We start from the raw sequence: 27,970 nt of genomic DNA, 5'->3' as shown, positions 1-27,970 counted from the left end.
AGCATCATCTCTCTATTTCCCCTGATTTAATTAGTTTCACTCTCCCTAGCTATTATTAGTTACACATGTTCAATGTGCAGACCTACTTCATAGGAGTTTGGAGTGTCAGTTCTGGATATGTCTTATGGATTTTTAATTTTTCTCTATGACATATTGCTTATGAGGTTAATCAGTAATGTAGTTCACGATTTTATAACATGTAAAAAAGCCATGTTGTGTATGTGGTGTTTCTCCCTTGTCGATGATACTACATAGGCAAGATGTTCCGCCCACTTTATAAGAGAATACAGGAACATGTGCGATCGATCAGAACAAGAATAGGTTGCCCAAATATTGTACAGCATTTCCAGGAGGCACATTTGAGTAATCCTAGGGTGCTGTCATTTGCAGGAATTGAACGAGTGAATGGCAATTTGGTATCTGGAGACAAACATACTTTGCTCTTACTAAAGAAGTTCATTTCATTATCCGCACGGATGTGCCCGGTCCCTTGGGGATCGATGAGTACAACGAATTAAAGTGATTTTTCTAGTGAATATGATACAATGTAATTGTGGCTATAATTGATTATGTCACAGGAGTTGTGTGTAGTCATCCAATCATACAGTATAACTAGGTGTGTTGTTGGTTGTCCCTGAAGAAGCTCAAGGCTGGAGCGAAACGGCTGTTGTCCGTATGTTTTCCTGAACTCCACATTGCGCTTTACACTGTTTTTAAATTCTATGCAATATAGGGCTTACATTTTGTTGACCGTTGAGTGCCGCCATATTTTTGCCTTTGAAGAGTATCCAGTTCTCCTATGTCCCGGTTTATTCTTCACCCAATTTTTGTTTGTGCCAAACAAACCTTTCCTTAATTCTTCTGTGGCAGACCATATTACAATGAATTAGAGAGCATGATCTTCTGAGCAGCAGCTCCCAAATCCAGCCAACCATTGCCTCCCAACCCCAGAGATGTTCTGCTTTAGTTTGGAGGCTTGTTCCCCAGATGTTAGTGTCATCATGTGCACATGGAGGTTCTGCCCTGACTGTAAAGTACCAGGATATGCTGATGTTTTTTGCAGGCAGGTGACATCCAGGTATGCAGTACAGGTAAGTGATTTGGGAAAGCTCATACCTCATGTGTGTCCTTCTGTGTCCTCGGTACCAGGCAGTCACAACCAGTCACCAAATTACACAATCAGCTCATTGTGCCACCGAATAACACAGGACACACTCAAGGTGAGAGAGGGAGAGACGGGTGCTGCAGAGAGAGCGACAGCCAGGTGAGCGCTCACAAAACATAGACGGGGTGGTTGGGTTTCTAGAGTAAACTGATGGGGTGCTAGATGGGTAAGGGGTGCAGTGATAGAGTTCTGGGTATGTGGAATGAAGTCAAAGGGTGTTGGGTGTTTGGAATGCAGTGACAAGGAGCGAGGAGTGTGGGATGTACAGACCAGGAGCTGGGGGTGTAGGGTGTACAGACCAGGAGCTGGGGGTGTGGGGTGCACGGACCAGGAGCTGGGAGTGTGGGGTGTACAGACCATGAGCTGGGAGTGTGGGGTGTACAGACCAGGAGCTGGGGGTGTGGGGTGTACAGACCAGGAGCTGGGGGTGTGGGGTGTACAGACCAGGAGCTGGGGGTGTGGGGTGTAGAGACCAGGAGCTGGGAGTGTGGGGTGTACAGACCAGGAGCTGGGAGTGTGGGGTGTACAGACCAGGAGCTGGGAGTGTGGGGTGTACAGACCAGGAGATGGGAGTGTGGGGTGTACAGACCAGGAGCTGGGTGTGTGGGGTGTATGGACCAGGAGCTGGGAGTGTGGGGTGTATGGACCAGGAGCTGAGAGCGTGGGGTGTACAGACCAGGAGCTGGGAGTGTGGGGTGTACAGACCAGGAGCTGGGAGTGTGGGGTGTACAGACCAGGAGATGGGAGTGTGGGGTGTACAGACCAGGAGCTGGGTGTGTGGGGTGTACGAACAAGGAGCTGGGAGTGTGGGGTGTATGGACCAGGAGCTGAGAGCGTGGGGTGTACAGACCAGGAGCTGGGAGTGTAGGGTGTACAGACCAGGAGCTGGGTGTGTGGGGTGTACAGACCAGGAGCTGGGAGTGTGGGGTGTACAGACCAGGACCTGGGTGTGTGGGGTGTACAGACCAGGAGCTGGGAGTGTGGGGTGTACAGACAAGTAGCTGGGAGTGTGGGGTGTAGAGACCAGGAGCTAGGAGTGTGGGGTGTATAGACCAGGAGCTGGGTGTGTGGGGTGTACAGAACAGGAGCTGAGAGTGTGGGGTGTACAGACCAGGAGCTGGGAGTGTAGGGTGTACAGACCAGGAGCTGGGTGTGTGGGGTGTACAGACCAGGAGCTGGGAGTGTGGGTGTACAGACCAGGAGCTGGGAGTGTGGGGTGTACAGATCAGGAGCTGGGTGTGTGGGGTGTACAGACCAGGAGCTGGGAGTGTGGGGTGTAGAGACCAGGAGCTAGGAGTGTGGGGTGTATAGACCAGGAGCTGGGTGTGTGGGGTGTACAGAACAGGAGCTGGGGGTGTGGGGTGTACAGACCAGGAGCTGGGAGTGTGGGGTGTAGAGACCAGGAGCTGGGAGTGTGGGGTGTAGAGACCAGGAGCTGGAGGTGTGGGGTGTACAGACCAGGAGCTGGGGGTGTGGGGTGTACAGACCAGGAGCTGGGGGTGTAGGGTGTACAGACCAGGAGCTGGGAGTGTGGGGTGTACGGACCAGGAGCTGGGAGTGTGGGGTGTACAGACCAGGAGCTGGGAGTGTGGGGTGTACAGACCAGGAGCTGGGAGTATGGGGTGTACAGACCAGGAGCTGGGAGTGTGGGGTGTACAGACCAGGAGCTGGGAGTGTGGGGTGTAGAGACCAGGAGCTGGGGGTGTAGGGTGTATGGACCAGGAGCTGGGAGTGTGGGGTGTACAGACCAGGACCTGGGAGTGTGGAGTGTACAGACCAGGAGCTGGGGGTGTGGGGTGTAGAGACCAGGAGCTGGGAGTGTGGGATGTACGGACCAGGAGCTGAGAGTGTGGGGTGTACAGACCAGGAGCTGGGTGTGTGGGGTGTACAGACCAGGAGCTTGGAGTGTGGGGTGTACAGACCAGGAGCTGGGGGTGTGGGGTGTACAGACCAGGAGCTGGGGGTGTGGGGTGTACAGACCAGGAGCTGGGGGTGTGGGGTGTACAGACCAGGAGCTGGGCGTGTGGGGTGTACAGACCAGGAGCTGGGAGTGTGGGGTGTAGAGACCAGGAGCTGGGAGTGTGGGGTGTACAGACCAGGAGCTGGGAGTGTGGGGTGTACAGACCAGGAGCTGGGAGTGTGGGGTGTACAGACCAGGAGCTGTGGGTGTGGGGTGTACGAACAAGGAGCTGGGAGTGTGGGGTGTACGGACCAGGAGCTGAGAGCGTGGGGTGTACAGACCAGGAGCTGGGAGTGTAGGGTGTACAGACCAGGAGCTGGGTGTGTGGGGTGTACAGACCAGGAGCTGGGAGTGTGGGGTGTACAGACCAGGACCTGGGTGTGTGGGGTGTACAGACCAGGAGCTGGGTGTGTGGGGTGTACAGACCAGGAGCTGGGAGTGTGGGTGTACAGACCAGGAGCTGGGAGTGTGGGGTGTACAGACGAGGAGCTGGGTGTGTGGGGTGTACAGACCAGGAGCTGGGAGTGTGGGGTGTAGAGACCAGGAGCTAGGAGTGTGGGGTGTATAGACCAGGAGCTGGGTGTGTGGGGTGTACAGAACAGGAGCTGGGGGTGTGGGGTGTACAGACCAGGAGCTGGGAGTGTGGGGTGTAGAGACCAGGAGCTGGGAGTGTGGGGTGTAGAGACCAGGAGCTGGGAGTGTGGGGTGTATGGACCAGGAGCTGGGAGTGTGGGGTGTACGGACCAGGAGCAGGGAGTGTGGGGTGTACAGACCAGGAGCTGGGAGTGTGGGGTGTACAGACCAGGAGCTGGGAGTGTGGGGTGTACAGACCAGGAGCTGGGGGTGTGGGGTGTACAGACCAGGAGCTGGGAGTGTGGGGAGTAACAGACCAGGAGCTGGGAGTGTGGGGTGTACGGACCAGGAGCTGGGGATGTGGGGTGTACGGACCAGGAGCTGGGGGTGTGGGGTGTACGGTGCACGGACCAGGAGCTGGGGGTGTGGGATGTACGGACCAGGAGCTGGGAGTGTGGGGTGTACGGACCAGGAGCTGGGAGTGTGGGGTGTACGGACCAGGAGCTGGGAGTGTGGGGTATACGGACAAGGAGCTGGGAGTGTGGGGTGTACGGACCAGGAGCTGGGAGTGTGGGGTGTACAGACCAGGAGCTGGGAGTGTGGGGTGTACAGACCAGGAGCTGGGAGTGTGGGGTGTACGGACCAGTAGCTGGGTGTGTGGGGTGTACGGACCAGTAGCTGGGTGTGTGGGGTGTACGGACCAGGAGCTGGGAGTGTGGGGTCTACAGACCAAGAGATGGATGTGTAGGGTGTATGGACCAGGAGCTGGGTGTGTGGGGTGTACGGACCAGGAGCTGGGTGTGTGGGGTGTGCAAACCAGGAGCTGGGAGTGTGGGGTGTATGGACCAGGAGCTGGGAGTGTGGGGTGTATGGACCAGGAGCTGGGAGTGTGGGGTGTATGGACCAGGAGCTGAGTGTGTGGGGTGTACGGACCAGGAGCTGGGAGTGTGGGGTGTAGAGACCAGGAGCTAGGAGTGTGGGGTGTATAGACCAGGAGCTGGGTGTGTGGGGTGTACAGAACAGGAGCTGGGGGTGTGGGGTGTACAGACCAGGAGCTGGGAGTGTGGGGTGTAGAGACCAGGAGCTGGGAGTGTGGGGTGTACGGACCAGGAGCTGGGAGTGTGGGGTGTACAGACCAGGACCAGGGAGTGTGGGGTGTACAGACCAGGAGCTAGGAGTGTGGGGTGTACAGACCAGGAGCTGGGAGTGTGGGGTGTACAGACCAGGAGCTGGGGGTGTGGGGTGTACAGACCAGGAGCTGGGAGTGTGGGGTGTAACAGACCAGGAGCTGGGAGTGTGGGGTGTACGGACCAGGAGCTGGGGATGTGGGGTGTACGGACCAGGAGCTGGGGGTGTGGGGTGTACGGTGTACGGACCAGGAGCTGGGGGTGTGGGATGTACGGACCATGAGCTTTGAGTGTGGGGTGTACGGACCAGGAGCTGGGAGTGTGGGGTGTACAGACCAGGAGCTGGGAGTGTGGGGTGTATGGACAAGGAGCTGGGAGTGTGGGGTGTACGGACCAGGAGCTGGGAGTGTGGGGTGTACAGACCAGGAGCTGGGAGTGTGGGGTGTACGGACCAGTAGCTGGGTGTGTGGGGTGTACGGACCAGTAGCTGGGTGTGTGGGGTGTACGGACCAGGAGCTGGGTGTGTGGGGTGTATGGACCAGGAGCTGGGTGTGTGGGGTGTATGGACCAGGAGCTGGGAGTGTGGGGTGTACAGACCAAGAGATGGATGTGTAGGGTGTATGGACCAGGAGCTGGGTGTGTGGGGTGTACGGACCAGGAGCTGGGTGTGTGGAGTGTGCAAACCAGGAGCTGGGAGTGTAGGGTGTACAGACCAGGAGCTGGGTGTGTGGGGTGTACAGACCAGGAGCTGGGAGTGTGGGTGTACAGACCAGGAGCTGGGAGTGTGGGGTGTACAGACCAGGAGCTGGGTGTGTGGGGTGTACAGACCAGGAGCTGGGAGTGTGGGGTGTAGAGACCAGGAGCTAGGAGTGTGGGGTGTATAGACCAGGAGCTGGGTGTATGGGGTGTACAGAACAGGAGCTGGGGGTGTGGGGTGTACAGACCAGGAGCTGGGAGTGTGGGGTGTAGAGACCAGGAGCTGGGAGTGTGGGGTGTATGGACCAGGAGCTGGGAGTGTGGGGTGTACGGACCAGGAGCAGGGAGTGTGGGGTGTACAGACCAGGAGCTGGGAGTGTGGGGTGTACAGACCAGGAGCTGGGAGTGTGGGGTGTACAGACCAGGAGCTGGGGGTGTGGGGTGTACAGACCAGGAGCTGGGAGTGTGGGGTGTACGGACCAGGAGCTGGGAGTGTGGGGTATACGGACAAGGAGCTGGGAGTGTGGGGTGTACGGACCAGGAGCTGGGAGTGTGGGGTGTACAGACCAGGAGCTGGGAGTGTGGGGTGTACGGACCAGTAGCTGGGTGTGTGGGGTGTACGGACCAGTAGCTGGGTGTGTGGGGTGTACGGTCCAGGAGCTGGGGGTGTGGGGTGTATGGACCAGGAGCTGGGTGTGTGGGGTGTATGGACCAGGAGCTGGGAGTGTGGGGTCTACAGACCAAGAGATGGATGTGTAGGGTGTATGGACCAGGAGCTGGGTGTGTGGGGTGTACGGACCAGGAGCTGGGTGTGTGGGGTGTGCAAACCAGGAGCTGGGAGTGTGGGGTGTATGGACCAGGAGCTGGGAGTGTGGGGTGTATGGACCAGGAGCTGGGAGTGTGGGGTGTATGGACCAGGAGCTGAGTGTGTGGGGTGTACGGACCAGGAGCTGGGAGTGTGGGGTGTAGAGACCAGGAGCTAGGAGTGTGGGGTGTATAGACCAGGAGCTGGGTGTGTGGGGTGTACAGAACAGGAGCTGGGCGTGTGGGGTGTACAGACCAGGAGCTGGGGGTGTGGGGTGTACAGACCAGGAGCTGGGCGTGTGGGGTGTACAGACCAGGAGCTGTGGGTGTGGGGTGTACGAACAAGGAGCTGGGAGTGTGGGGTGTACGGACCAGGAGCTGAGAGCGTGGGGTGTACAGACCAGGAGCTGGGAGTGTATGGTGTACAGACCAGGAGCTGGGTGTGTGGGGTGTACAGACCAGGAGCTGGGAGTGTGGGGTGTACAGACCAGGAGCTGGGTGTGTGGGGTGTACAGACCAGGAGCTGGGAGTGTGGGGTGTACAGACAAGTAGCTGGGAGTGTGGGGTGTAGAGACCAGGAGCTAGGAGTGTGGGGTGTATAGACCAGGAGCTGGGTGTGTGGGGTGTACAGAACAGGAGCTGAGATTGTGGGGTGTACAGACCAGGAGCTGGGAGTGTAGGGTGTACAGACCAGGAGCTGGGTGTGTGGGGTGTACAGACCAGGAGCTGGGAGTGTGGGTGTACAGACCAGGAGCTGGGAGTGTGGGGTGTACAGACCAGGAGCTGGGTGTGTGGGGTGTACAGACCAGGAGCTGGGAGTGTGGGGTGTAGAGACCAGGAGCTAGGAGTGTGGGGTGTATAGACCAGGAGCTGGGTGTATGGGGTGTACAGAACAGGAGCTGGGGGTGTGGGGTGTACAGACCAGGAGCTGGGAGTGTGGGGTGTAGAGACCAGGAGCTGGGAGTGTGGGGTGTATGGACCAGGAGTTGGGAGTGTGGGGTGTACGGACCAGGAGCAGGGAGTGTGGGGTGTACAGACCAGGAGCTGGGAGTGTGGGGTGTACAGACCAGGAGCTGGGAGTGTGGGGTGTACAGACCAGGAGCTGGGGGTGTGGGGTGTACAGACCAGGAGCTGGGAGTGTGGGGTGTACGGACCAGGAGCTGGGAGTGTGGGGTATACAGACAAGGAGCTTGGAGTGTGGGGTGTACGGACCAGGAGCTGGGAGTGTGGGGTGTACAGACCAGGAGCTGGGAGTGTGGGGTGTACGGACCAGTAGCTGGGTGTGTGGGGTGTACGGACAAGTAGCTGGGTGTGTGGGGTGTACGGACCAGGAGCTGGGGGTGTGGGGTGTATGGACCAGGAGCTGGGTGTGTGGGGTGTATGGACCAGGAGCTGGGTGTGTGGGGTGTATGGACCAGGAGCTGGGAGTGTGGGGTCTACAGACCAAGAGATGGATGTGTAGGGTGTATGGAACAGGAGCTGGGTGTGTGGGGTGTACGGACCAGGAGCTGGGTGTGTGGGGTGTGCAAACCAGGAGCTGGGAGTGTGGGGTGTATGGACCAGGAGCTGGGAGTGTGGGGTGTATGGACCAGGAGCTGGGAGTGTGGGGTGTATGGACCAGGAGCTGAGTGTGTGGGGTGTACGGACCAGGAGCTGGGAGTGTGGGGTGTAGAGACCAGGAGCTAGGAGTGTGGGGTGTATAGACCAGGAGCTGGGTGTGTGGGGTGTACAGAACAGGAGCTGGGGGTGTGGGGTGTACAGACCAGGAGCTGGGAGTGTGGGGTGTAGAGAGCAGGAGCTGGGAGTGTGGGGTGTACGGACCAGGAGTTGGGAGTGTGGGGTGTACGGACCAGGAGCAGGGAGTGTGGGGTGTACAGACCAGGAGCTAGGAGTGTGGGGTGTACAGACCAGGAGCTGGGAGTGTGGGGTGTACAGACCAGGAGCTGGGGGTGTGGGGTGTACAGACCAGGAGCTGGGAGTGTGGGGTGTAACAGACCAGGAGCTGGGAGTGTGGGGTGTACGGACCAGGAGCTGGGGATGTGGGGTGTACGGTGTACGGACCAGGAGCTGGGGGTGTGGGATGTACGGACCATGAGCTTTGAGTGTGGGGTGTAACAGACCAGGAGCTGGGAGTGTGGGGTGTACGGACCAGGAGCTGGGGGTGTGGGGTGTACGGTGTACGGACCAGGAGCTGGGGGTGTGGGATGTACGGACCATGAGCTTTGAGTGTGGGGTGTACGGACCAGGAGCTGGGAGTGTGGGGTGTACAGACCAGGAGCTGGGAGTGTGGGGTGTACGGACAAGGAGCTGGGAGTGTGGGGTGTACGGACCAGGAGCTGGGAGTGTGGGGTGTACAGACCAGGAGCTGGGAGTGTGGGGTGTACGGACCAGTAGCTGGGTGTGTGGGGTGTAAGGACCAGTAGCTGGGTGTGTGGGGTGTACGGACCAGTAGCTGGGTGTGTGGGGTGTACGGTCCAGGAGCTGGGTGTGTGGGGTGTATGGACCAGGAGCTGGGTGTGTGGGGTGTATGGACCAGGAGCTGGGAGTGTGGGGTGTACAGACCAAGAGATGGATGTGTAGGGTGTATGGACCAGGAGCTGGGTGTGTGAGGTGTACGGACCAGGAGCTGGGTGTGTGGGGTGTGCAAACCAGGAGCTGGGAGTGTGGGGTGTATGGACCAGGAGCTGGGAGTGTGGGGTGTACAGACCAGGAGCTGGGAGTGTGGGGTGTATGGACCAGGAGCTGGGTGTGTGGGGTGTATGGACCAGGAGCTGGGAGTGTGGGGTGTATGGACCAGGAGCTGAGTGTGTGGGGTGTACGGACCAGGAGCTGGGAGTGTGGGGTGTATGGACCAGGAGCTGGGAGTGTGGGGTGTATGGACCAGGAGCTGAGTGTGTGGAGTGTACAGTCAAGGAGCATGGCGGTTATAGAGCAGAGACAGGTGTCTAGATGTAAGTGGTGCAATGCCAGTGTATTGGGTACGTTGGGTGAAGAGACAGGGAGACGGCTGTAATGCCAACTACTGGGTGTGTGCGTATAAGGGGTTCTTTGTCTGTCGTGCAGTGGCTGGGTGCGTGGAGTGTAGTGACAGCACGATTAGTGCGTGAGGAACAGGAATACGCTGCTGGGTGTATGGGGCAAGGAAGACAGGATCTTTGTCTGTTGTGCAGTGACGTTGGTAAGTGGCTGAGGGGTACAGTCATACAATTCTTCATGTGTTGAAAGCAGTAACTGGATACAGAATGTGGTGACAGGGTGCTAAGATAGGACCAGTATTAAGGTGCTGAGGGTGTGCGCTGCTGTTACAAGGAGCGGGGTGTAGGATAAGGAGTTTATAAGGGCAACGACAGGTCTAGGGGTGTGACAGGCACAGGGTGTAGTGACAGACTGCTGAGTGTAATGACAGGGTGCTTACTTTGCAGGGTGCAATAACAGGGTGCCGTTAGCCGCGGGGGTTGAATTAATTGGTTAAGGTGATTAGGTGTATGGTTAAAGTGACGGTAATTGGAGTCTATAGTGCAGTATCAGACCTGGGTGTGTGCGGGGCAGTGATAAGAGTCTGGATTTGTAGAACGAGTGTTGAGAGTGTGGTGTGAGCAGAGCCTTGGAGTTCATGGACAAAGACAGGAGTCCAGATGTCTGAGGTACATTGGCGGGGTGTTAGGTGTGTGGTGTAGTGATGGTTATATAAGTTGTGTGGTGTAGAGATGGATGTTGGGTGTGTAAGGTGTGTGGTGTAGTGATAGGTATGTAAGGTGTGCGGTGTAGTGACGGCTATGTAAGGTGTGCGGTGTAGTGATAGGTATGTAAGGTGTGCTGTGTAGTGATAGGTATGTAAGGTGTGCGGTGTAGTGACGGGTAGGTAAGGTGTGCGGTGTAGTGATAGGTATGTAAGGTGTGCGGTGTAGTGATAGGTATGTAAGGTGTGTGGTATAGTGGTGGATATGTAAGGTGTGCGGTGTAGTTACGGGTATGTAAGGTGTGCGGGGTAGTGATGGGTATGTAAGGTGTGCTGTGTAGTGACGGGTATGTAAGGTGTGCGGTGTAGTGACGGGTATGTAAGGTGTGCGGTGTAGTGATAGGTATGTAAGGTGTGCGGTGTAGTGACGGGTATGTAAGGTGTGCGGTGTAGTGATAGGTATGTAAGGTGTGCGGTGTAGTGATAGGTATGTAAGGTGTGCGGTGTAGTGATAGGTATGTAAGGTGTGTGGTATAGTGGTGGATATGTAAGGTGTGCGGTGTAGTTACGGGTATGTAAGGTGTGCGGGGTAGTGATGCGTATGTAAGGTGTGCTGTGTAGTGACGGGTATGTAAGGTGTGCGGTGTAGTGACGGGTATGTAAGGTGTGCGGACTAGTGATGGGTATGTAAGGTGTGCGGTGTATTGACGGGTATGTAAGGTGTGCGGTATAATGATGGGTTTGTAAGGTGTGCGGTGTAGTGACGGCTATGTAAGGTGTGCTGTGTAGTGACGGGTATGTAAGGTGTGCGGAGTAGTGATGGGTATGTAAGGTGTGCGGTGTAGTGACGGGTATGTAAGGTGTGCGGTATAGTGATGGGTATGTAAGGTGTGCGGTGTAGTGACGGCTATGTAAGGTGTGCGGTGTAGTGATAGGTATGTAAGGTGTGCTGTGTAGTGATAGGTATGTAAGGTGTGCGGTGTAGTGACGGGTAGGTAAGGTGTGCGGTGTAGTGATAGGTATGTAAGGTGTGCGGTGTAGTGATAGGTATGTAAGGTGTGTGGTATAGTGGTGGATATGTAAGGTGTGCGGTGTAGTTACGGGTATGTAAGGTGTGCGGGGTAGTGATGGGTATGTAAGGTGTGCTGTGTAGTGACGGGTATGTAAGGTGTGCGGTGTAGTGACGGGTATGTAAGGTGTGCGGTGTAGTGATAGGTATGTAAGGTGTGCGGTGTAGTGACGGGTATGTAAGGTGTGCGGTGTAGTGATAGGTATGTAAGGTGTGCGGTGTAGTGATAGGTATGTAAGGTGTGCGGTGTAGTGATAGGTATGTAAGGTGTGTGGTATAGTGGTGGATATGTAAGGTGTGCGGTGTAGTTACGGGTATGTAAGGTGTGCGGGGTAGTGATGGGTATGTAAGGTGTGCTGTGTAGTGACGGGTATGTAAGGTGTGCGGTGTAGTGACGGGTATGTAAGGTGTGCGGACTAGTGATGGGTATGTAAGGTGTGCGGTGTATTGACGGGTATGTAAGGTGTGCGGTATAATGATGGGTTTGTAAGGTGTGCGGTGTAGTGACGGCTATGTAAGGTGTGCTGTGTAGTGACGGGTATGTAAGGTGTGCGGAGTAGTGATGGGTATGTAAGGTGTGCGGTGTAGTGACGGGTATGTAAGGTGTGCGGTATAGTGATGGGTATGTAAGGTGTGCGGTGTAGTGACGGCTATGTAAGGTGTGCGGTGTAGTGATAGGTATGTAAGGTGTGCTGTGTAGTGATAGGTATGTAAGGTGTGCGGTGTAGTGACGGGTAGGTAAGGTGTGCGGTGTAGTGATAGGTATGTAAGGTGTGCGGTGTAGTGATAGGTATGTAAGGTGTGTGGTATAGTGGTGGATATGTAAGGTGTGCGGTGTAGTTACGGGTATGTAAGGTGTGCGGGGTAGTGATGGGTATGTAAGGTGTGCTGTGTAGTGACGGGTATGTAAGGTGTGCGGTGTAGTGACGGGTATGTAAGGTGTGCGGTGTAGTGATAGGTATGTAAGGTGTGCGGTGTAGTGACGGGTATGTAAGGTGTGCGGTGTAGTGATAGGTATGTAAGGTGTGCGGTGTAGTGATAGGTATGTAAGGTGTGCGGTGTAGTGATAGGTATGTAAGGTGTGTGGTATAGTGGTGGATATGTAAGGTGTGCGGTGTAGTTACGGGTATGTAAGGTGTGCGGGGTAGTGATGGGTATGTAAGGTGTGCTGTGTAGTGACGGGTATGTAAGGTGTGCGGTGTAGTGACGGGTATGTAAGGTGTGCGGACTAGTGATGGGTATGTAAGGTGTGCGGTGTATTGACGGGTATGTAAGGTGTGCGGTATAATGATGGGTTTGTAAGGTGTGCGGTGTAGTGACGGCTATGTAAGGTGTGCTGTGTAGTGACGGGTATGTAAGGTGTGCGGAGTAGTGATGGGTATGTAAGGTGTGCGGTGTAGTGACGGGTATGTAAGGTGTGCGGTATAGTGATGGGTATGTAAGGTGTGCGGTGTAGTGACGGCTATGTAAGGTGTGCTGTGTAGTGATGGATATGTAAGGTGTGTGGTGTAGTGATGGATATGTAAGGTGTGCGGTGTAGTGACAGCTATTGGTTTATAGGGTGTGCGGTGTAGTGATGGGTGTTGGACATGCAGGGTGTATGCTGCAGTTATGAGTGTTTGATATGTAAGGTGTGACGTAGTGACACGTGTTGGGCATGTAAGGTGCAGAAAAAGGTAGTTAGTAATGTGGTGCGAAGTAACAGGGTGCTGGGTATTTGGGGTGAAGTAACAGAGTGCTAGATGTTTGGGGTGAAGTAACAGGGTGCTAGGTGTTTGGGGTGAAGTAACAGGGTGCTAGGTGTTTGGGGTGAAGTGACAGGGTGCTGGGTATTTGGAGTAAAGAAACAGAGTGCTAGGTGTTTGGGGTAAAGTGACAGGGTGCTGGGTGTTTGGGGTGAAGTAACAGGGTGCTAGGTGTTTGGGGTGAAGTAACAGAATGCTGGGTGTTTGGGGTGAAGTGACAGGGTGCTGGGTGATTGGGGTGAAGTGACAGAGTGCTGGGTGTTTGGGGTGAAGTGACAGGGTGCAGGGTGTTTGGGGTGAATTGACAGGGTGCTGGGTGTTTGGGGTGAAGTGACAGGATACTGGGTTTTTGGGGTGAAGTGACAGGGTGCTGGGTGTTTAGGGTGAAGTGGCAGGGTGCTGGGTGTTTGGGGTGAAGTAACAGGGTGCTAGGTGTTTGGGGTGAAGTAACAGAATGCTGGGTGTTTGGGATGAAGTGACAGAGTGCTGGGTGTTTGGGGTGAATTGACAGGGTGCTGTGTGTTTGGGGTGAATTGACAGGGTGCTGGGTGTTTGGGGTGAATTGACAGGGTGCTGGGTGTTTGGGGTGAAGTGACAGGATACTGGGTGTTTGGGGCGAAGTGACAGGGTGTTGGGTGCTTGGAGTGAAGTGACAGGGTGCTGGGTGCTTGGGCTGAAGTGACAAAGTGCTGGGTGATTGGGCTGAAGTGACAGAGTGCTGGGTGTTTGGGGTGAAGTGACAGAGTGCTGGGTGTTTGGGGTGAAGTGACAGGGTACTGGGTGTTTGGGGTGAAGTGACAGGGTGCTGGGTGTTTGGGGTGAAGTGACAGGGTACTGGGTGTTTGGGGTGAAGTGACAGGGTGCTGGGAGTTTGGGGTGAAGTGACAGAGTGCTGGGTGTTTGGGGTGAAGTGACAGAGTGCTGGGTGTTTGGGGTGAAGTGACAGGGTGCTGGGTGTTTGGGGCGAAGTAACAGGGTGCTAGGTGTTTGGGGTGAAGTAACAGAATGCTGGGTGTTTGGGGTGAAGTGACAGGGTGCTGGGTGATTGGGGTGAAGTGACAGAGTGCTGGGTGTTTGGGGTGAAGTGACAGGGTGCTGGGTGTTTGGGGTGAACTGACAGGGTGCTGGGTGTTTGGGGTGAAGTGACAGTATACTGGGTTTTTGGGGTGAAGTGACAGGGTGCTGGGTGTTTAGGGTGAAGTGACAGGGTGCTGGGTGTTTGGGGTGAAGTAACAGGGTGCTAGGTGTTTGGGGTGAAGTAACAGAATGCTGGGTGTTTGGGGTGAAGTGACAGGGTGCTGGGTGATTGGGGTGAAGTGACAGTGTGCTGGGTGTTTGGGGTGAAGTGACAGGGTGCTGTGTGTTTGGGGTGAAGTGACAGAGTGCTGGGTGTTTGGGGTGAAGTGACAGGGTGCTAGGTGTTTGGGGTGAAGTAACAGGGTGCTAGGTGTTTGGGTTAAAGTGACAGGGTGCTGGGTGTTTGGGGCGAAGTAACAGGGTGCTAGGTGTTTGGGGTGAAGTAACAGAATGCTGGGTGTTTAGGGTGAAGTGACAGGGTGCTGGGTGATTGGGGTGAAGTGACAGAGTGCTGGGTGTTTGGGGTGAAGTGAAAGGGTGCAGGGTGTTTGGGGTGAATTGACAGGGTGCTGGGTGTTTGGGGTGAAGTGACAGGATACTGGGTTTTTGGGGTGAAGTGACAGGGTGCTGGGTGTTTAGGGTGAAGTGGCAGGGTGCTGGGTGTTTGGGGTGAAGTAACAGGGTGCTAGGTGTTTGGGGTGAAGTAACAGAATGCTGGGTGTTTGGGGTGAAGTGACAGGGTGCTGGGTGATTGGGGTGAAGTGACAGTGTGCTGGGTGTTTGGGGTGAAGTGACAGGGTGCTGTGTGTTTGGGGTGAATTGACAGGGTGCTGGGTGTTTGGGGTGAAGTGACAGGATACTGGGTGTTTGGGGTGAAATGACAGGGTGTTGGGTGTTTGGGGTGAAGTGACAGGGTGCTGGGTGCTTGGGCTGAAGTGACAGAGTGCTGGGTGATTGGGCTGAAGTGACAGAGTGCTGGGTGTTTGGGGTGAAGTGACAGAGTGCTGGGTGTTTGGGGTGAAGTGACAGGGTACTGGGTGTTTGGGGTGAAGTGACAGGGTACTGGGTGTTTGGGGTGAAGTGACAGGGTGCTGGGTGTTTGGGCTGAAGTGACAGGGTGCTGGGTGTTTGGGGTGAAGTGACAGGGTGCTGGGAGTTTGGGGTGAAGTGACAGAGTGCTGGGTGTTTGGGGTGAAGTGACAGAGTGCTGGGTGTTTGGGGTGAAGTGACAGGGTGCTGGGTGTTTGGGCTGAAGTGACAGGGTGCTGGGTGTTTGGGGTGAAGTGACAGGGTGCTGGGAGTTTGGGGTGAAGTGACAGAGTGCTGGGTGTTTGGGGTGAAGTGACAGAGTGCTGGGTGTTTGGGGTGAAGTGACAGGGTGCTGGGTGTTTGGGGCGAAGTAACAGGGTGCTAGGTGTTTGGGGTGAAGTAACAGAATGCTGGGTGTTTGGGGTGAAGTGACAGGGTGCTGGGTGATTGGGGTGAAGTGACAGAGTGCTGGGTGTTTGGGGTGAAGTGACAGGGTGCTGGGTGTTTGGGGTGAATTGACAGGGTGCTGGGTGTTTGGGGTGAAGTGACAGGGTGCTGGGTGCTTGGGCTGAAGTGACAGAGTGCTGGGTGATTGGGCTGAAGTGACAGAGTGCTGGGTGTTTGGGGTGAAGTGACAGAGTGCTGGGTGTTTGGGGTGAAGTGACAGGGTACTGGGTGTTTGGGGTGAAGTGACAGGGTACTGGGTGTTTGGGGTGAAGTGACAGGGTGCTGGGTGTTTGGGCTGAAGTGACAGGGTGCTGGGTGTTTGGGGTGAAGTGACAGGGTGCTGGGAGTTTGGGGTGAAGTGACAGAGTGCTGGGTGTTTGGGGTGAAGTGACAGAGTGCTGGGTGTTTGGGGTGAAGTGACAGGGTGCTGGGTGTTTGGGGCGAAGTAACAGGGTGCTAGGTGTTTGGGGTGAAGTAACAGAATGCTGGGTGTTTGGGGTGAAGTGACAGGGTGCTGGGTGATTGGGGTGAAGTGACAGAGTGCTGGGTGTTTGGGGTGAAGTGACAGGGTGCTGGGTGTTTGGGGTGAATTGACAGGGTGCTGGGTGTTTGGGGTGAAGTGACAGGATCCTGGGTTTTTGGGGTGAAGTGACAGGGTGCTGGGTGTTTAGGGTGAAGTGACAGGGTGCTGGGTGTTTGGGGTGAAGTAACAGGGTGCTAGGTGTTTGGGGTGAAGTAACAGAATGCTGGGTGTTTGGGGTGAAGTGACAGGGTGCTGGGTGATTGGGGTGAAGTGACAGTGTGCTGGGTGTTTGGGGTGAAGTGACAGGGTGCTGTGTGTTTGGGGTGAATTGACAGGGTGCTGGGTGTTTGGGGTGAAGTGACAGGATACTGGGTGTTTGGGGTGAAGTGACAGGGTGCTGGGTGTTTGGGGTGAAGTGACAGGGTGCTGGGTGCTTGGGCTGAAGTGACAGAGTGCTGGGTGATTGGGCTGAAGTGACAGAGTGATGGGTGTTTGGGGTGAAGTGACAGAGTGCTGGGTGTTTGGGGTGAAGTGACAGAGTGCTGGGTGTTTGGGGTGAAGTGACAGGGTGCTGGGTGTTTGGGGCGAAGTAACAGGGTGCTGGGTGTTTGGGGTGAAGTGACAGGGTGCTGGGTGTTTGGGGTGAAGTGACAGAGTGCTGGGTGTTTGAGGTGAAGTAACAGAATGCTGGGTGTTTGGGGTGAAGTGACAGGGTGCTGGGTGATTGGGGTGAAGTGACAGAGTGCTGGGTGTTTGGGGTGAAGTGACAGGGTGCTGGGTGTTTGGGGTGAAGTGACAGGGTGCTGGGTGTTTAGGGTGAAGTGACAGAGTGCTGGGTGTTTGGGGTGAAGTGACAGGGTGCTGGGTGTTTAGGGTGAAGTGACAGGGTGCTGGGTGTTTGGGGTGAAGTGACAGGGTGCTGGGTGTTTGGGGTGAAGTGACAGAGTGCTGGGTGATTGGGGTGAAGTGACAGGGTGCTGGGTGTTTGGGGTGAAGTGACAGGGTGCTGGGTGTTTAGTGTGAAGTTACAGGGTGCTGGGTGATTGGGGTGAAGTGACAGGGTGCTGGGTGATTGGGGTGAAGTGACAGGGTGCTGGGTGTTTGGGGTGAAGTGACAGAGTGCTGGGTGATTGGGGTGAAGTGACAGGGTGCTGGGTGTTTGGGGTGAAGTGACAGGGTGCTGGGTGTTTAGTGTGAAGTTACAGGGTGCTGGGTGATTGGGGTGAAGTGACAGGGTGCTGGGTGATTGGGGTGAAGTGACAGACTGCTGGGTGTTTGGGGTGAAGTGACAGGGTGCTGGGTGTTTGGGGTGAAGTTACAGGGTGCTGGGTGTTTGGGGTGAAGTGACAGAGTGCTGGGTGATTGGGGTGAAGTGACAGACTGCTGGGTGTTTGGGGTGAAGTGACAGGGTGCTGGGTGTTTGGGGTGAAGTGACAGGGTGCTGGGTGTTTAGGGTGAAGTGACAGAGTGCTGGGTGTTTGGGGTGAAGTGACAGACTGCTGGGTGTTCGGGGTGAAGTGGATCAGATGGGAGCTGTGATTAGTGTGACTGGCTGTAGGGTGCTCTCTATTTCTATGATAATATGTATATATATATATATATATATATATATATATATATATATATATATATATTTTTAATTTTTCCCCATCTCTTGTTATACGTTTGTGGCCATGAAGCATAAACCTGGTCCCTATTACTATGAACATGCCATAAGCGGACACAGTGTGTTAGGGGAGGGGGTGCATATTATGTCATTGCCTGGTACGGGACGTTTAGATATCCAAGGTCAATCCATGTACAGTATATGGAGAAGGCCAGTGAACGATGGGGCGTTGATTAGTGTGGGGGAGGGGTGCAGCATGTTGTATATTTAGTATAAACATGTTGTGGTTCTGGCTGTGATAATTGCAGCCTGCGATAATCAGTGTTTCATGTCCCCATATAACACATTCCCCCATATCCATTATCGTCCCTAATGTTACAGAGCTTCTTATAACACTTGGTGTCTCCTCAGATGCCACCTGTAGCGCCATCCCATGGTTCTCCCATAATGCAAGTCACAGATGATCCCAAAATGCCAGCTACCGATGCCTCCATGGTGCAAGGCACATATGTGCCCCTTAATGCCAGCCACAGATGTCACCGTGTATTTAGCCCCCCAGATGTGGTGACAGTGCCGACTGGGATTTGTAGTTCTACACCCGTTGCGGTAGTGTGACCCCGATACAGGTTCACAGTCTTATATGAGTGGATGTGGTCTTCCCTGGTTAATAAGTACTCGCTCTCGCTCTCTCTCGGGCACTTGGTGACTGTCTCTTTCCAGCACTGTGTGTGTGGCTTCTACTGACGCTCACTGTCAGTAAATATCTCCTCATCTGTTTGACAGATACCAGTGAATTCCAGCAAATCCAGGATTTCTGAGAAGAGGTGAGTGTCATCGTCACCCCCGGTATCCAGAGATGGTATCACACAATCGGCTCAGATACACCCGCTCAGCAGACAGTATCACACATCGTAGCTCAGAAGATATTACACGCAATAGGCTTAGGTACACTAACTCATCAAACAGGATCACATATGATCGGTTTAGATACACCTGCTAAGCAGACAGTATCACATATGATGGGTTTAGATACACCTGCTAAGCAGACAGTATCACATATGATCGGTTTAGATACACCTGCTAAGCAGACAGTATCACATATGATCGGTTTAGATACACCTGCTAAGCAGACAGTATCACATATGATCGGTTTAGATACACCTGCTAAGCAGACAGTATCACATATGATCGGTTTAGATACACCTGCTAAGCAGACAGTATCACATATGATGGGTTTAGATACACCTGCTAAGCAGACAGTATCACATATGATGGGTTTAGATACACCTGCTAAGAAGACAGTATCACATATGATGGGTTTAGATACACCTGCTAAGCAGACAGGATCACATATGATCGGTTTAGATACACCTGCTAAGCAGACAGTATCACATATGATCGGTTTAGATACACCTGCTAAGCAGACAGTATCACATATGATCGGTTTAGATACACCTGCTAAGCAGACAGTATCACATATGATGGGTTTAGATACACCTGCTAAGCAGACAGTATCACATATGATGGGTTTAGATACACCTGCTAAGCAGACAGTATCACATATGATCGGTTTAGATACACCTGCTAAGCAGACAGTATCACATATGATGGGTTTAGATACACCTGCTAAGCAGACAGTATCACATATGATCGGTTTAGATACACCTGCTAAGCAGACAGTATCACACACAAATCTGACCAATTTCTGTCTAAGGCTGGTTGCACGCGTCCAACATTCACAGTCGGACTACAGACACATGGTGTCCGGACCGGCCGTGGGTGTGCTGACAGGCAGTGGCGTAACTAGAATCCGATGAGGCTCAGTGTGAAATTTGGACCTAGGCCCCCCCTGCATGTTTGTCAGATGTAGGGTCCTTGTAGCGTTCCAGATTATGTGAAGACATATGTGTTTGCCCTCTCATGTAACAACGTCCCTCTTCCTTTAATAATGTCCCCCATCCTGGCCCCTTTCTGTAACAATGTCCCCCATCCTGGCCCTTTTCTGTAATAATGTCCCCCATCCTGGCCCCTTTCTGTAATAATGTCCCCCATCCTGGCCCTTTTCTGTAATAATTTCCCCCATACTGGCCCCTTTATGTAATAATGTCCTCCATCAAGACGCCTTGCTGTAATAATGTCCCTGTCCCCCGTCATGGGCCCCGTCCAGGTATAATGTCCCCCATCCTTGGCCTTTTCCTGGTATAATGTTCCCTATCATGGGCCCCTTCCAGTAATAATGTTCCCCATCCAGGTATAATGTCTCCATCCTGGGCCCTTTCCTGATATAATTTCCCCCATCCTGGGCCTCTTTCAGTAATATATGTCCCCATCCTGGTATAATGTCCCCCACCCTGGTATAATGCCCCCCATCCTTGGCCCCTTCCAGTAATATATGTCCCCCATCCTGGTGTAATGTCCCCTATCCTGGGCCCCTTCCGGGTGTAACGTCCCCCATCCTTGGCATTTTCCTGGTATAATGTTCCCTATCCTGGACCCCTTCCAGTAATAATGTCCCCCATCCTGGCATAACGTCCTTTACCCCTTACTGGTATAATTTTCCCCATCCTGGGCCCCTTCCAGTAATATACAGTATGTTATCCATTCTGTTATAATGTCCTAGGCTTCTTCCAGTTATAATGTCACTGTTCTGTGGCTCTTCTCCAACAAATCTTAAAAAAAAAAAAAATATTCTACTCACTTTCCCCCACTCCCACGATGGAAATACACAGCGTTTGGGTCAGGACATCACAGGTCGGTACTCTTGTAATGGTCGTTCTCAGATCTTGGAGCTCAGATCACATTCATCTTAATAACAGCTGAGCTGTAGGACCCTATTTACACCTGTCTGTGGCGGGAGCTGAAAACAGCTGATCGGTGGGGATACCAGGTGTCGGACCCCCATCAATATCTAAGTCCAGGATAATTCCCATTAAACAAAGGCAGATCTGCCATTCAGGATTTGGGAAAAGCCAGATGACAACTCCTGTAAGAGCCGTGATGGTGGCTAGAGTGGTTGTAACCCACATTTCCTAAATACAGAAGCAAATAACCAGAGAAGGACTCAGTACAGAAAGACGGACATCAAAGGTTTACAGTGATGTCACATGGGAACAAAAAAATGTCTGGCATCCCCATTCCCACATTTACTCCTGGTGGGACATATCATTGGTGGAACCTGTGCGGCCACATTGGGGCCCAAGAGGTAAAGGGGCCACAACTACCTCCTAAGCTGCTGGGATTGTGCATTATGAGGAGCTCTTGGGCTGCAAAGGGCCCATATTCTGTTCTTGCACAGGGGCCCCTCCTGCCTGTGTCCGACAGTGGACCGAGGTCAATAGCACCCAAAACTCAACTTTTCTTTCAGAAGGGCTGACTTTTGACACCAATATTAGCAGTTCTTGTCAAAGAAGCTCTCATCGTGGCAGTCTAGACAAATAATGATTAGGAAAGGTGGAGAAATAGGAAAATGCCCTAGATGTCCCAGGGGGAGGAATAGTTAATAGGATGTCACCAGATACATGTATGTAAGGTTGCACATATTGATTGATAGGTCGATGGCCTATTTGTCACTGACATTCATAAAACTTGACAGCAGGGGGAGCCAAGGAGCAAAATGCAGAATAAGATGCAAATCAGGCCAAGAGTATATAGAAGCCTGTGCATTATATACATCGCTTTCCGGATTATTATACAAATGCTATTTTTCTCTGATTTTCCTCAATGATCGATGCAAATGAGTCAGCATAATGTTCAAATCATCAACCATTAGATGATAAATCACATTTTATTGGACAAACCTCCTAATGATAACAGGATTTTTTTTTTTCAAAACTAAAGAACCTCATAATGCCCTTTTCCAAATTATTCTGCACAACAGAGTTCACAAACATTTTATAGGTTGTAAAGAACTGAAAATGGTCATTTGTTGAATTTGCAGCAATAAGAGGTCACATTCACTGAAATCAAAAGCTTTTCCAATTAAAAACATCTTAACCATGCAAGAAGCCTTCCTCATTATGCCTTTATCTGCACAATCCCATCTGTGCTCTGTATCAGCCACAAATCTCTTCACAGTACGATGATCACATTAAGTTTTTGTGAAATATCTAATGTTTTCATACATTGTCCAAGGCATTGTACTATTTGATGCTTTTCAGCAGCAGAGAGACCCTTTTTCTTTCCCATATTGCTTGAAACCTGTGGCTGCTTAATAATGTGGAACGTCCTTCTTAAATATCTTAAGTAGTTTTCCTTGGGCTCTCCTGGCAAACTAATTACCTGTGTTTGAGATTTCAGTGATCCAAGCAGCCCTGAGACACAAACTAACCATGAGATTACTTGTAAACATAAAATTACATGTTTATGACACCTAAATCCAATTTTCATAATAATTTGGAACGTGGTGTATATATACTGTATGTGCACTGGTGGAAGATCACAATTGTGTACAACGTCATTGCATAGTGGAGCATTAGGATGTCCCTTTGTGGAACAATTAATCTTCCACCAAACTATTATGTTGTATTAGGGTAGGTAAATGACCTTGTGGCATTGTCCGAACCCAGAGCATAGTGACAGGAAGAACTGTCAGTGGAAGACTGGCAGCACATAAAAGGGCTTCCACAAAAAAAGCTTTCCGCTAGCCACTCCATCTAAAAAAAAATTCCAAGGGTACCCTGGCCTTCACTCCTTAACCCCTATGCAGGAATCCGGATTTACACAGGGGCTCCTGGGTTGAGTCCACAGAGTGGCTGCTAGCCAGTGAAGAGGGATGGCAGAGGATGGCCTGAATGCCGGGTCAGTACCAAGAGATCAGGATCATGAACAAAATCGTCAGGCAGTAGAATAGTCAAATCACGGGCTGAGGTCAGAAACAGGAATCAAATAAGCTAAGCAGCAGCAGAGAAATAGAAGTGAACCAGGTAAGTAGAACTAATAACTGGAGGCTAGGAGCTAACAGTTTATGTAGTATGAAAGCTCACAAAATGGAGTTAATGAGAAAACCATGCTCAGCCATTAACCCTCAAGCTCCTTGCAAGCACGACGCCACAAAGAGTTTTTGATATTATTAATTTTTACAGGAGTGCGGTTACACACAGGAATAGCAGAGTTGTGTAGGCAATCTGGCCCATAGACATGAACAGCTGAGTTGTATAGATAATGTAGCACCCTCTTGCTTGAGTGCAGTAAAACATAGGAATAGCAGAGTTGTGTCAGCAATCTGGCACCTTGTTGAAAGAATGCGGTAACACAGGAATAGCAAAGTTCAAGATCCCAGGTACTTTCAGCTGCATCACATCTAATGTGGTGTACTTAATTATATGTACCAAATGTCCAGCTGGGGGTCTGTATGTGGGGGAGACAGGACAAAAACTTAGAACAAGGATGAATTCTCATTGTCACACAATAAAAGAAAAAAAGAATAGATCTACCTGTAGCCAAACATTTTAATATCCCTGATCACAGCATCACGAACATGAAATTATTGGTATTAATAGGTAATTTCAAATCTCAGAGAAACAGAAAAGTCTGGGAGTACAAACTCATGACAACCTTTGACACACTCAGTGCAGGAACGAATGTGTCGCATGGATTTATGTCATTCTACATCAACTAAGGAATGTGCTCCTCAGACCTGTGGGGGCATCACAGCCCTGGACCAGACTTCAATCACAGGACAATAAAACTTTCACACTGCTTATCTATGAACTATTCCAATATTTACGGCCAAAACTCTTTCTCCCCTCTTCCTTACTCATACTTCTGCTTTACATCACTTGTCTCATCTATTGCATTATTTCTGTGTCTTGTTGTATATAAATATGCGACTCTTCCGATTTTGTGTTATTCTATGCATGATGAAGAGACCTGAGTAATCTCGAATGCTTGCAATTTGTCACCATCTTTTCGGTTAGCCATTAAAAGGTATCAACCACTGAGGACTCTCAAATCTAAATATTTTTCTATGAAGAGAGTATCATGATGACAAAGTCATCTTGACTGATGCCATGCTGCGCTCTGCATAGGCTCTGCAGTGAGTGGGTTGCCTGACTCTGCTGCTCCTGCTCGCTAGCCCCTGGACACTCACTGCTCCCATGGGCTAATAGAAGAAGCAGCACTTGCTGGACGCTCCTGCAAGATTGGGACTGGTCCTTCGATCATAATGACTTGTGGGGAGCAATTTATTTTCCACCATTATAGAATTTTGCAGCCGGGCTGCCGCCCCTATGACCCACCATGCTATGTCACTGGCAGCCAACAATGCTGAAAATACTATTACCATCGGTTGTGACCATAACCCTGACCAGAAAAGCTTACGTTTTAATGCAACTTTTTCTATTACCACAGGTATTCTGCAAAACATTCAATGGCGTCAGAGCAGAAACTATCAAGCACTGGTGATAACCTGCCAAATACCACCAGCACCGGAGAGCCCATAAACCCTACAAATGACAGTGAAAGACCCAGCTTCTGTACTTCTGATGCTGAGCACAAGGGGGAGCCAGAGTCACATCCAGTCACAGGTGTACCTGAGGACGGGAGAGGACAGGTAGAGGGGGCAAATGATGGGTGCGGGGTCAATACAGGAGAACGGGAAGGAGCTGGAACAGAGGAGAGACAAAAGGAGGGAGAGAAGAGAGCAGAAGAGAAGGTCACTAATGAAAATACATCCCACCAGGTGCCAAAGGTGGAGGTGTCTGAGAATAAGGAGGAGGTACATGTAGGACTATTAGTGTCAGTGGATGAAAGTGACCCATCAGAGGAGGAAGGAGCAGCCCAGAGGCCACAGGTCGCAGGAGTGGAGACAGAAGGGTATCAGATAAACGGACAGGTATCAGATAAGCAGACAGGTTCAGAAATCACACAGGTGACAGGTGAAGGGACATCACCACTGGTGACAGGTAAAGAGACATCACCACAGGTGACAGGTGAAGGGACAGCACCACAGGTGACAGGTGAAGGGACAGCACCACTGGCGACAGGTAAAGAGACAGTGCCAAAGGTGACAGGTAAAGAGACAGCACCACAGGTGACAGGTAAAGAGACAGTGCCAAAGGTGACAGGTAAAGAGACAGTGCCAAAGGTGACAGGTGAAGGGACAGCAGAACAGGTGACAGGTGCAGGGATAGCGTCACAGGTGACAGGTGAAGGGGCAGCACCACAGGTGACATGTGAAGAGACATCACCACTGGTGACAGGTGAAGGGACAGAACCACTGGTGACATGTGAAGAGACATCACCACAGGTGACAGTAGAAGTAACAGTGCCACAGGTGACAGCTGAAGAGACAGAGCCACATAAAGAGACAGGATTGAAAGAGACAGATGAGGAGTCAGAGGCACAAACCAAGATGGAAGAGACCTATTTTCAAAGTACAAGTGTGGACGCTAGTGAGCAGGTGGCAGGTGAGGAGAGGTTTCCCCCAAAAACTGATGCAGACCCTGCTGCAGAAGCCACAATTCCTGAGAGAGGTGAGAGTGCAGGATCAGAAGAGCAGAGAGGAGCACAGGTGACTGGCACAGGTGTGCAGGAAAGCATTGATGCACAGGTGTCAGATGCAGGCGAGAGGTGGATAGAACTGCTGGTGCACAGTATAGTGACAGAGGCGGCGGGTCAGGGGGCTCGTGCAGGTGAGCAGGACACAGGTGTCCAGGTGCCAGTATGTGCGGAGGTTGCAGATACCATAGCAGTGAGAATAGAGGAGGAAGAACATTCCACCGTGCAAGTAACAGGAACGGAGACAATGGCAGGAGAACAGGTGACAGCACAGGCAGCAGGTGCAGCCGCACAGGTGAACACTGACAGGCAGGTGTTTAATGACAGCACAGACATAGCTCTGCACGTGTCAGGAGAGGAGCCGGGGCTGCAGGTGAGGGCCAAAGAAGAGACACCTGAGCAGGTAACTGCAGAAGCCACAGGTACAGACAGGCAGGTAGATGAGGCGGCAGCATGCAGGGAAGACTCGGAAGCCGCCCAGGTGACTGTCATTGGGGAGGAAGTACAGGAGTGCAGCAGCCATGTGGAAGTAGGTGCACAGGTGACAGCCTCAGGAGAGGAAGCAGACAGGGAAGTGACACCTGATCTGGTGGCACTCGCTGGCAGGGAGGGGACATTAGACCAAGACCAGCAAGCAGCATGCCGGGAGAAGGAGTGGCCACCTCTTATTTGCACTGTCAGTGAGGTAAGAACAGTCACAGCAGCGCAGGGAGACACGCCACAAGGGTCACCTACCCAGAAAGACGCTTCCAAGACACCTGAGATGAAGGAAAGGGAAATTGAAGAAGATGGGCACAGTCCGACCCCAGAAACCCCCATAGAGCGTGAGATCCGCTTGACCATGGAACGAGAGATGACGCTACGTCAAGAGAGGGGCATCAGCTCCCCCATTGGGCAGCAGCCACAGTTGGTCGAGGTGCGAAGAAAGACAATATTGGTGGAGCCGGTGGCAGTTCCTGGCAAAGAGCGCCAACTGGCAGGGGCACAGATGCAGAGGGAGATCCAGCTGGAAACCCAAAGAGAGAAGGACTTGGTGGACCTGGGCAAAGTAATGGGCACCTACGACCGTGGACCTCAGCAGGAGCTGCAGGAGAAGAAAATGATCTTCGAGAGCATGAATACAGGTATGTGGTTCATGTTATGTGGCAGGTGCCATCTTTTACATACCTCTCACTCGGGAGGCATGTTTCTGGGCAGAGCTACTGGCATCCTTACTCAAGCTCCAGAGTGCCGCCCAGTATGACATGACCAACCGATCATCCAGCCAAGTGTGAGGAGTGATCTGCTCCACCGCTGGCTTCATCAGGGATCCCCCACAGGTCACCGTCATAGGCATGTGCCTCTCAGAAGAGGCCAAATGCCCGGCCACCCAAACTCTTCTTTATTATAAGACTGTACATCTTCTCCATCTATCTCCAATACTAATGGGACATTGTTTTTTCAGTCTAGACCAGCTCCTTTGTACCTGACCGCCTGCCCGGTACAATGACATCCTACATGGGGACTTGTCTTTCTGTCCTAACCTGTTCTTTCAGTATTTCGCTCTCTGCTCCTCCCTACGATGGAGACGTCTCTGCTATCTGACATCCACATTAAGGACAACTTGAGATATCGGTAATGCAGCCGAATTATATGGTAGAGATTATAGATGTGCCAGGATTTCTCATGGTTCTCTGAACCAAACCTATCTAGAAAGAAATGATGAGGTAAGAGGCAAGTTTGGTTCAGTGTTATGTGCACGGTAATGTGGCTGCATCATGGATATCTGTCCTGTCTGACCTAACTATCACCAGTCATGGCCACCACCCAATACATAAAGATCTCCCCATCAGATAAAGGCTGCAACACTAGTTCATTACTGTACCCTCCTACTGCATTAGAAATATCCATATATGTTTATTATGATGCAAAACCTATGAATATACTGACCCTGTACTGATCCTGAGTTTCGTCCTGTATTATACTCCAGAGCTGCACTCACTATTCTGCTGGTGCAGTCACTGTGTACATACATTACATTACTGATCCTGAGTTATATCCTGTATTATACTCCAGAGCTGCACTCACTATTCTGCTGGTGCAGTCACTGTGTACATACATTACATTACTGATCCTGAGTTACATCCTGTATTATACTCCAGAGCTGCACTCACTATTGTGCTGGTGCAGTCACTGTGTACATACATTACATTACTGATCCTGAGTTATATCCTGTATTATACTCCAGAGCTGCACTCACAGTTCTTCTGTGAAAGATGCTCTGGAGTGTAATATAGGATATAACTCAGGATCAGTAATGTAATGTATGTACACAGTGACTGCACCAGCAGCATACTGGGTGCAGCTCTGATCAGCTGCTAGTCGGTGTGCTGATTGCGGGTGTGGTGGCTGCAGATCCTGCTGTGAGCTCCTGATCTCTGAGAACCAACACCTCTCCACCTGGGGACCTGCTCTCTCTCTTTCCCGGAGGGAGAGCTGGTTTCTGGGATGAGTGAAGGAGCCAAGTCCCAGGCTTCTGCTTCCCGAACCAGGCCGGCGGGGCGCAGAAGAAACCAGCAACCGGCCTGCACATCAGAGGACTCGGGGGTGAGACGCTGCACCAGGAGTCGCAGCAATGTGGCTCCTACTCCCCCCGGGATTGTGGAGACCCCCAGAAGCCGCAAGGCTTCCAGCATGGAGGTAAAGCCTGACAGCGGCGTGCAAGATGGTGCTCCTTCCGGAGGAAAGCTGAGTGCTCACGGAGGTGAGGCCGACCTCCCTGAGGGGGAATGGGCGCTGCAGGGACCCCGGGAGTCTGTGTCCACCTATGCCTCCCGGGTCATGATCCACCTCCGTGAGTATGAAGATGCCAGTAAGCTCATCAGGAGGCTCCGGGAGGAGTTGCGCTGCACAAGCGCCAAAGCTGCAGGGGCCTCCAAACAGAGGAAGGCCAAGCTCCAAGCCGAGGTAAAAAGACTGAGCAGTGAAATTCAA

At 52.5% G+C, this 27,970-nt stretch overlaps 1 protein-coding gene across 3 annotated transcripts in view; it reads left to right on the top strand.

Annotated features, from left to right (window-relative positions):
- Positions 1-938: 938 nt before the first annotated feature.
- The window catches only part of MISP3 (MISP family member 3), a 57,568-nt gene continuing 30,536 nt past the window's right edge, over positions 939-27,970 (top strand). Inside the window, exons 1-3 of one of the 3 annotated variants that reach the window (XM_073654341.1) lie at positions 939-1,091; positions 18,284-18,324; positions 23,849-26,121. In XM_073654341.1, coding sequence (XP_073510442.1) covers positions 954-1,091; positions 18,284-18,324; positions 23,849-26,121 — 2,452 coding nt within the window. In that variant the 5' untranslated portion in view covers positions 939-953. Of the gene's footprint in view, positions 1,092-9,390; positions 9,504-9,859; positions 9,970-18,283; positions 18,325-23,848; positions 26,122-27,970 lie in introns of those variants that run through there. The other 2 variants (XM_073654343.1, XM_073654342.1) reach the window with 2 other exon arrangements.

Source organism: Phyllobates terribilis, unplaced genomic scaffold (assembly GCF_046119375.1).
Source record: "Phyllobates terribilis strain yellow unplaced genomic scaffold, ASM4611937v1 Scaffold_11__3_contigs__length_659146591, whole genome shotgun sequence".
Classification (NCBI taxonomy): domain Eukaryota; kingdom Metazoa; phylum Chordata; class Amphibia; order Anura; family Dendrobatidae; genus Phyllobates; species Phyllobates terribilis.
The sequence above is the reverse complement of the archived record's forward strand: the minus strand, read 5'-3'. Positions and strand labels throughout refer to the sequence as shown.